This window comes from Cydia splendana, chromosome Z (assembly GCF_910591565.1).
Source record: "Cydia splendana chromosome Z, ilCydSple1.2, whole genome shotgun sequence".
Lineage (NCBI taxonomy): Eukaryota > Metazoa > Arthropoda > Insecta > Lepidoptera > Tortricidae > Cydia > Cydia splendana.
The window spans coordinates 770,333-780,264 of NC_085987.1; the positions used below are offsets into that span (position 1 = coordinate 770,333).

Below are 9,932 nucleotides of genomic sequence, written 5' to 3' on the forward strand. Positions count from 1 at the left end.
AAACGGATTCCAATAATTAAGAATTTATGTTTCATAGTCAGTAAGAACCCCGTTGATGCTATTTATTGTACATTTTTAAGCAGAATATTCGTAACATAAAAGTCATCGTCAAAGAAAACAAGTACCTATAGATTAATTCGCCAGTAACTGGCCGCCCTAAACTAAAAATGAATTCTATTCACCTTTAAACAGAATTCATTTTAGTGTAAGGCGGCTAGTTATTGAAGGCTGGCCAGTTATTGAAACTTTATAATAAAATGAATTACTTATGTTTATAGGTGAATAGAATTCATTTGGTGGCCAAATACTAACAGTGACCAGTTACTGATGAATCACCCTACATATAATCCATTGGGGCAGCTGTGAAAACGGGTTATTAAATAAAATCACAAGTTTCTGTTAAAACAATCGCGCCTACGAAATTGTCCCAATACAATATTGCAGTCACTTTTGTTATGATTATTTATGTAAGAAGGTATTTACCTAAAATAGAGTAACTTCAGTTTCAAGATTTCTGTGCAATAACTTATTATTTGTTTTAATTTAATCTCTAGTCTAGTCATGTAGGTACCTGACATATGTATTACCTATCTGATATATGTATTTATTATAATTATAATTACTGAAACATTATACCTACTTTGTAATCTCACAAAGTACGAGTAACATTGAAAGTATCATAGTGAAAGAGCTAAGTATTTTACTTTACTACTCTTATTGAAATGGGCCATCATAATTATAACCATAAAATCGTTTGTGTTTTTATTAATATTTTTTTACATTGTAACATATTTCTTCAGGAGAGTTCAAAGGAAATAGCTCAGATTTGTTTTAAAATATATATAATTTCAGTAGTAATAAACCAACTTCATTCAATATATTTGTTTGTAAGGCCTATTAAATGATAACGTCTTAATGTGACCACTTTCATTGCTATTACGAGTAAGTGTAAATAAGAATCAGAATAAAACCTTAGGTCGATTTTGCACTAGCGTAGAGTAGGTATTATCTTAGTTTTAAGTAGCGTTTTTGAAAACTGTAAGTAGATCTCACTGTAAAGTTGTAGGAATAGGCATAGTTTAAATTAAAAATGTTTTTTAATAATTATTGTTGTTTTCCTTGAATATACCCACATTCAAAATAAGCGAATCCCTAGGTACTTACTATGTGCGATATTGTAACTATGTCTGTCTTTCGAAACCTCTCCTAGCTGAAACCGGTGAACCGATTTAGATGAAATTTCGTATGGAGACAGTTTGTGGTCCGGGGAAAGACACAGGACAGTTTAGTAAAGCATCACCATCATCCACGCAGACGAAGTCACGGGCATAAGCTAGGTTAAAGTTATAGTATGGAAAACCAACTTGTCAGTGGAAAAAAAGTGGCGAATTTAAAAATGTTACTACTTAGATTTTTATTTAATAGCCGGAGCCGCCTTTAAGAACTTACCCCTCTGCCGAAAACCTTGGACAATTGTACAAACTTTTGTACGGACTGACCTTTATCTAACATGGCTATTTGTACGTTACCACAGAATAAATAATAGTACTAGGTACAGAAGACTCACTCTCTAACAAAACGCGTCTGTTACGATCAGCACAGATATGGCCGCTAGGTGGCGACAGCGCCACGCGCGGCTTATGGCTTTCCCCAAAATTGGGGCGGAACGGATGTACATTTAGCTACCTGTAGCAAAGCGACGAAATCGCGGAGTGAGCCACGCCTGACGTTAAGGGCTGTCCATAAATTACGTCATCGAGTTTTGACGATTTTTGACTCCCCCCCCCCCTAAAATCATCCAAAAATCATGCTTCGAATGACCCCGTTTCCTCCTACGTCATGCTACCGTCATCCGATGTCCAGACCCCCCCTAATTTGAAATGACGTAATTTATGAATAGCCCCTTACGTACAATTCATGTACAAAAAGCCATACATTTCACGTGCCCCTCCCCCGCAATAATTGGCAGACTGTTTTGTTCAGAAAATGACAGCCAAGGCGTCTCTAGTGTACAAGTTTGTACTAGGAGCCAACCAAAGTGTTATTACCTCTCGCGTCCAATGATAGCCCCTATGACAGTTAATTATATATGTAGAGTAGCTGCCACGTGAAATGTTTGTTGACATTTTTTGAAGTTTAGCACATTAATTTATTTATAAATGTAACATTACATTAAATGTGACATGTCACACATTTCTATGCTGACAAATTGATTTGCCAGAAAAGTGACATCGTCTGCCAGACGAATCTGACAATTATGTCAGTACCTACAGAATTTTTATCCCTATCTTACACGATGTTATCGCCGTTACGTCGTAAGCAAAATTTTCCTTTCCAAAATGTACTTAAAGGACGCTAACACGAACGTTTGTATTTTCGCATTGAAGTCTAATCAGGGGCAATTGGGGAGGCGCTCAAAACAGCGCAATTACGGGCCTTTAATAAACAAGCTGGTTAGGGCCAGATTGGCGGGTAATGCTGCCCCCGTCTCCCCTTACGGCTCGGCCACGACATCGAGCGACTTGCGACGGCGGGAGCGATAACCATAGGTTGGAGCGAAAGGTCCGATCGCTGTGTTACGCTCCAACCTGTGGTTATCGCTCCCGCCGTCGCAAGTCGCTCGATGTCGTGGCCGAGCCGTTACAGCGCACAGCGCTTTACAGCCCGAAACTTTAAGATAGGTACGTCAAATATTACGGCTAGATACGATATTGATTAGATATGTTAATGTCAAAAGTGACTTTTCTTCAAACAGCGTCACTTTTGACACTGGTATATCTAATCCATATCGAAAGTATCTAGTCGTAATATTTGACGTATCTGAAAGGTCGAATCGGGCCGTTCGAGTGTGTTCGCATTGTCCAATCCGAAATCAAATGTCGGGTACGCCCAAGGTACGACCACAAATGAGAAAAATATTAAAAAGAGCTTATTATATTCAATCCATGTTTGCCCATTCGAACATTAAATAATCATACCATAACCAAAAAGGAAGTACTGGATGGGCACTCTCTAGCAGCTCTGCTGATTTTCTTCAAAGATCATACTAATGATAGTAATGATGCCATCTATCGGCTTACCTAATAATTTGTGCGACTTAAAGTATGTAATTTATGTTAGTTTATCAGGGATAAATCAACCCAGCAATGATTTGTTAACTTGTACGTCCAATACGCAGTTCGTCCAAATGATTTTTCAATTCGTATTTCGTCAACACGTGTTTGGTCAAACATGCAATACCTGTAAAGTGTTCAATATGTGTATAAAGTGTTCAGTATGAAGTTTAGTTTTTCAATGATAACCTGTCGTTTCATTTCATAGATGCAACGATAAACACTAAATAATAGTAAATCCCAGCTCACCCCGTAGTCGGAGTTAGGGGGGATAGGAATTGAGTGAGATGGAACAATTGCTAGAATTGACACAATATTACAATAGCTTGACTTCTCAAGAGAATAAAGTATTTACGTAACAATGTGATAACTCTGGTCTAAAAATATCATCTCACCTCCCTACCGTCCTTCCTCACCCTATTCATAACCCAACTGCCCTCGTATTCCCTACTCACCCCATTTTACGGTACCCTATTGAAGGTTCATCAATTTACTTATTTACTTATTTCCACTTGTGCCCGCCGCACGCGACCGCCGCCATTCATGTGGCGGGGAGAAATGGGAATTATTTATATGAAACCTATTCCCATCTGTGCCTGGCGGGGACAAATGGGAATGTACCTATCATTTGGTATGATAACTATACGAGTATACAGCGCTTAAAGCGCTCATTTGCCTGCCATCGAAACGCCAGCGGCACTGCAGCCGAGAGGCGAAATGCCACGAATCTACATAATGCCCTCCGAATGTTAATGTCGCGCTGATTGGAATGGGACGCAAATTGCGGCCCTTAGCTCTTGTTTAAATTTCAATGTTTCACTTTTGCAAACAAAAGGTATCAATTCCACTTGAAAGTGGGGTAATTTGAAGCGCGAATGTCTACTTTTACTGCCACTTGTACCATTCCACTAACCCGTGGTTAAGCGGTTAAACCGTTAACCCAGTGTCAAATTGTACTGGTAACCATGGTAACTCCAGGTTTAACCGGTTAACCTCGTGGTAATGGGATGGTGCAAGTGGCCCTTATGGGCGTACTTATGAGACAAAATAATGATTTACGATGCTGGCACATTTTACTAAGGCTTTAGCGCTGTGTTAATTAAAAGGTCAGATTTGTCATTTAAACTGAAAGCAATACCTAATTACTAATTTGAAATCACTTCAAATTGCTTTACATTACTTATTGCTGCGTCTACAAATAAGGCTATAATTTGGCTATTACACAGACATTTATTTTTGATTAGATCACCCAGCGCGCCTAATGGTAACCACATGGTAACGCACCGAAGACATGCGCAAAGAAAAACTTAAGATACACACAAACTTGAAATTGATGATGAATGTAGAGTACTTTGTATACTGTGTAGTTACCCATTCATCTCTGTATGATGCTATACATGCACGTACAGTCGCCATCAGATATATCGGAGCGGCCAAGGTCCTCACAAGTGCTGAACACGCCTCTATTGTCAAGGCGTTAGAGTGCGTGTTCAGAAATTTTAGAGCACCTCGACAGCTCCGATATATCTGATGGTGACTACCTTGTGTATCAGCCATTATGCGGTAAAGAACATATGTAGGTATTTTATACATTTTCTTATTCTTTCTGCATTTTCTTTATAATTCCAATTCGTCAAGTCGCAACGTTAGGTACCTATGCATCACAAATAAGAATCAAGAGAACCACTCGCCAAAAAGCCGCCCCATACAAGTTACGCTCTCATTTTACTAGCAAAAAAATAGCAAACATAGATATATGTAATTTGAATATTCATGCTGAATTTCATGTAATTTTAGCATGTAGTTTTAAAATGAGAGCGTAATTTCGATTCTTGGCGTAATTAGGTTCTTGTGACCCTAAGTTATTAGGTACCCTTAAAACTATTCGATTACGATTAAACGTTTAAATAATTATTTGTGAATGGTGCACAGTACTGGCTTTATTTCATCCGGCACATGAGTCGTCTATTCCACTAAATGTCTGTGATGGGGGGAGCTCAAGAGACTCGTTTTGAATGGATTAGTTAAGTGATAAGATAATTATAATGATCTGTGACATCCAGCTTGATCAAAGCCATTAGAGGCCTTTGTAAAACCGCAGTTAAGGCGAAATACGTTCACACGAGTCTCGCAATGTGGGGCTTGTTTGAGTGTTTTTCTTTATTAATTAAACTTGATTTTAACGAGCAATTCTTGTTTATATTTATATGTATGTTTATTTATATATATATATTTCGGGGATCTCGGAAACGGCTCTAACGATTTCGATAAAATTTGCTAAAGTATTATATTAGGCTCTTCGAACGAGCGAGCGAAGCGAACGAAGTTCTTACATTCGACTTGGGACACGAGGCTGGCTAGGGGCATGTCCCGGTGTTAGATGTTTTTAAGCTGAACTATCAGAGGATAGTTTGATACTCAAGAACTTAAGTAAATTTGTTCTAATTTAAATGAAATTCGGTAAACGTTTAGTGGAGGGCATTATATTTTAGTCATTAAATTATGAGCAGGCTCGATCAATGGGTTATTGAGCTAGAAGAGCTTAGAAGGCTAAAAAGCTATTTGTGAGGGGTCTTGCTATTCTGATCATCTTTTTGCAAGAAAGTGTGGTCGAGTTTGGTATCAAATGGAAGTGCTCGGCTTGCACTTTTATAATATCGTTTTTAAATTTACCATTTTGAAATAATTAGCAAGATAAAAATAAACATAATATAGGTATTTGACATTTGACAGGAAATATTTCGGCTTACAACAGATACAGTATCAGTTAAGGGCTCCACAGACCTTGTAATATATCCACGCGATTTATGATCCATTGCCGCCTATAGTGGGACATAAAATAGTAGAAATTAAATAAAATGGAACTCTAAAATATCCATACTATAGTCGGCCAATCAAGTTTGTCAGTAAAAAAAGGCGCGATATTCTAATTTTCTATTGTATTGGACGATAACCCGTCGCGCCTACATTTTATAGCCGCTTTTTTCTACTGAGGGAAATGGCTTTGACAGACTACAAATTGTTGCCATGTGTAAGGATTTTACGTCAAAAAAATGTGACAGCTACGTAGAAGTGGCGCCCTCATTTATTAACCGACTTCCAAATCTCAAAAGGAGGAGATTCGATTGTGATTTTTTTTATGTTTGTACTCCATATCTCCGTTATTACTCGACCGGTTTTTAAAATTACTTTTTTTGATTGCATGTATATACATACAGATTGGTCCCGTTTTTGTCAAAACCCAGTTCTGATGATGAGATCCATGAGGAATCGAGGGAACTCCTCAAATCTTAAAGGCATACATATAGTGATTTATGTGTTTTATCAACAAATCAAACATATACATTCAAAAAAGTGACATTTGATGAAGTGGAACTGCTGATGATGATCAGAACGGAACTCTTCAACAAAGCATAGTTCACGTTTGGCGATTTGTCCTCTTCGTTATGTTTGTTAAGCATGTTAAGTTTTTAAGCCACATTTTTGTCAAGCTCGAGTTCTGATGATGGTATCCATGAGGTATCGAGGGAACTCCTCAAATCTTAAAGGCATGCGTATAGAGATTTGTGTATTTTCATCAGAAAATCAAGAATTTAAATTAAAAACTGTCGCATTTGATGAAGTGGAACTGCTGATGATGATCAGAACAGAACTCTTCAATGACTACACGTTTGGCGATTTCGAATTTCGATTTTGACGGAGCTGGCCCTGGAGCCAGACCTGACCCGGATCCGGGCTCTTATCTGGAACTGAACCCGAATATGGACATGGACTTGGACCTGGCACTTGGACCTGGACCAAGACCTAGACCTGGACCTCGACCTGGACCTGGTCCTGGACCCGGAACTGGACCCGGACCCGGACTCGGACTTTAACCCGGAAAACCACTGATACCTAAGCTAAATAAACCACTATGATTACCTACCATAAAATGTAGGTATAATGATGCCAAACTTACTAGCCCCTCCCGCTCAAACCCCCGTACACCGCACAGGGGTTAGGTTAGGTTTGAACTGCGATCCTCACAGAAACGAAATGCTACTAGAAAAGTGGTTTTGATTAGGTTCGAAAATCCTCACAGAACCGCACTGCTATCAGAGAAGTGGATTCGTGAGGCTAAAACTGCGACCCTTACAGAAACGAAATGCTACATACTAGAAAAGTGGGTGGTTTTACCTCCTTTTCTACATAGTGCACCATCTATGTAAGTACTACAATAATCTTTCACCGGCCCCCATAGAAGTCGGTTTTTTTTTTCTTGAAAATTATTTTCTACTATTTTATGTCGAACTATACGAGTAAGTAGGTGCAACAAAGTCCATCGCTCTATATAATTTTTAGCAAACCGCGAGTTCACAGTTCGGGGCGAACTACTAGTAGTAGGAGTTAAATGAATAGTATTAGGTACCAAAGAGCCAATTCATATTAATTTCGCAATGTTCCTTCTGGGCTAGGACGATGAAAATTTTGTATGATGTAGAATATAAATTGGTTAATATTTGAAAAAAAAAAATGGTGTGTGTACCAAGAGTCGAACTTTTTATACAGGGTGATTATTTTTTTTTCATCATCATCATCATCATCATCTCAGCCTATATACGTCCCACTGCTGGGCACAGGCCTCCTCTCATGCGCGAGAGGGCTTGGGCTATAGTCGCCACGCTAGCCCAATGCGGATTGGGGACTTCACATACACCTTTGAATTTCTTCGCAGATGTATGCAGGTTTCCTTACGATGTTTTCCTTCACCGAAAAGCTAGTGGTACATATCAAATGATATTTCGTACATAAGTTTTGAAAAACTCATTGGTACGAGCCAGGATTTGAACCCGCGACTTCCGGATTGAAAGTCAGACGTCATATCCACTCGGCCACCAATGCTTATTTTTTTTTACAAGAATTTAAATGGTCAGGAGGGTCATATTTTTGAATATATAGCTTTTACTCTCATTAATATTTGTACAAAATTTGAAATTCGTCACTTTCATAGTTTAGGAAAAAATAAATAAAACAGTTTTGGGGTTAATTGGGTGTTTTTCACCCCCAGGGGGTAACAGAGGGATGAAACGTTGTGCATTACCTCTTCAAAAGGCATCTCTTGATTATAGTTTCGACCCAAAAACGCTGGGGGCAATTTTTCAAAGGCTATCCTGCTATACCCTTTCAACTGCATCAGCAATTCAACAGGAAGGTGTTTAAATGTACAGGTTACAAGATTTAAAGCACACACAATGTGTATACTGTGTGTGTGTGAAATAATATATACAGGGTGTCCCTAGCCATTGGACAAAGCCGAAATGTACATATGCATTAGGGTATTTAGAGCCATCAGTATACAAAGTATCATAACAATTGGTGTAGCGGTTTATATATCTGCCGTGGCCAGATCACAGAATTAGGTAGATTATTTCATGAATAGCCATTTTAGAATTGATCACTTCATGATATAGTTAGATTACGTTTGACTTTTTCATGTAGCGGCCAACCGATCATTTCACGAAATGATCAATTCTAATACATACCAGTAATTTAATAAAAGTGTGTATATCATTAAGCGCCACTTGCACCATTCACTATATAGAATAGAATAGAATAGAATAGAATTGATTTATTCGTAAGCACAAAATATAACCCAGGATTAACCGGTTAAACCTGGCGTTACCACGGTTACCAGTACAATTAGACATTGGGTTAACGGTTTAACCGGTTAACCCCGGGTTAGTGGGATGATACAAGTTGCGCTAAGAGTCGAGATAACGCTAGAAAAAGGGTCAACACAATATATTTGTAACCTAACTGTACATCTCGTCAGCACCAGACAAGCCTGTCCAATGCGTGATCATACTACACTCGAGATCATATTTCTTCACTTCGCCCAGTTGTAGCTCTATAACCTCCACCTTGTCAGGGCAAGTTGTGTTGTCAAACACCAGTTCATCGTCGTAGTACTCTAGCGCTTCGAATTGGTATTCTGTGTCTCTTCTGGCAGGTTCTTGATTTGGCGAATCTTCTTCTTCTACTGTATTTAAATTTATACTATTGTCTGTAGCATTTGTGGCTGTTGTATTAATCTTTTCTTCTTTTGCGTCGACTACTGACTTGGTTTTATCTGAATTTTCGTTGGATTCTTTATTATCTTTATTTACTTTTTTATCTTTAGCTTCTCTCTTAAAACAATTGACAATTTTAATATCTTCATCATTAACATGTAGAGGATCAGCGGGTACGTATTCAACTTTACCATCGTTGTTCCTAATACTCTTTTTAACTGCTTCTATCTTCGCTGGATCTATGTTAGCTAAGCAAGCTGCGGTATTTTCATCCTCGAAATGGTGACTTTTCAATGTAGTGACTTTGAAGTCTTTCATATCAAATTGTGTTGATCCCGTTTGATGTTCCTTTGTTTCATCAATATTTTTAATATTTTCTTTTAAATTTGGATCATTTATTTTGTTAATTGTATCGGTTTTAGCTTTGTTTAGAGTGTCCGTCGTGGTTGTCATTTCTTCATTGGTAACATGTATAAATACGCATATCACTAAATATAAACAGTTGGATATTAAATTCATGTTAAAGTGCATGACACTGCATTTGGTTAAAGTAGAAAAAGATTTGATTGAAGTTTAATTAAATCTGTGTATGTTATTGTTTCGCTTGGCCACGCTTTAAACATGTTTACAAAAGCAAGTAAGTAGGTATAGTCACGATGTATATTGTATTTTAACTGAAATATGATTTTTTACCCGCCTAATGAAAAGAGGAGAGTAATGTTTTTTTCTACAAAACATAATCGTAATAATCTTAATCAATATAATCATT

The 9,932-nt window shown here is 37.9% G+C and overlaps 1 protein-coding gene across 1 annotated transcript; it reads right to left on the reverse strand.

Annotated features, from left to right (window-relative positions):
- Positions 1–8,898: 8,898 nt before the first annotated feature.
- On the reverse strand, positions 8,899–9,702 carry LOC134804987 (uncharacterized). Its single transcript, XM_063778276.1, has one exon. It carries the CDS (start codon positions 9,692–9,694, stop codon positions 8,906–8,908), a length of 789 nt encoding a protein of 262 aa, XP_063634346.1. The 5' UTR covers positions 9,695–9,702; the 3' UTR covers positions 8,899–8,905.
- Positions 9,703–9,932: the final 230 nt, after the last annotated feature.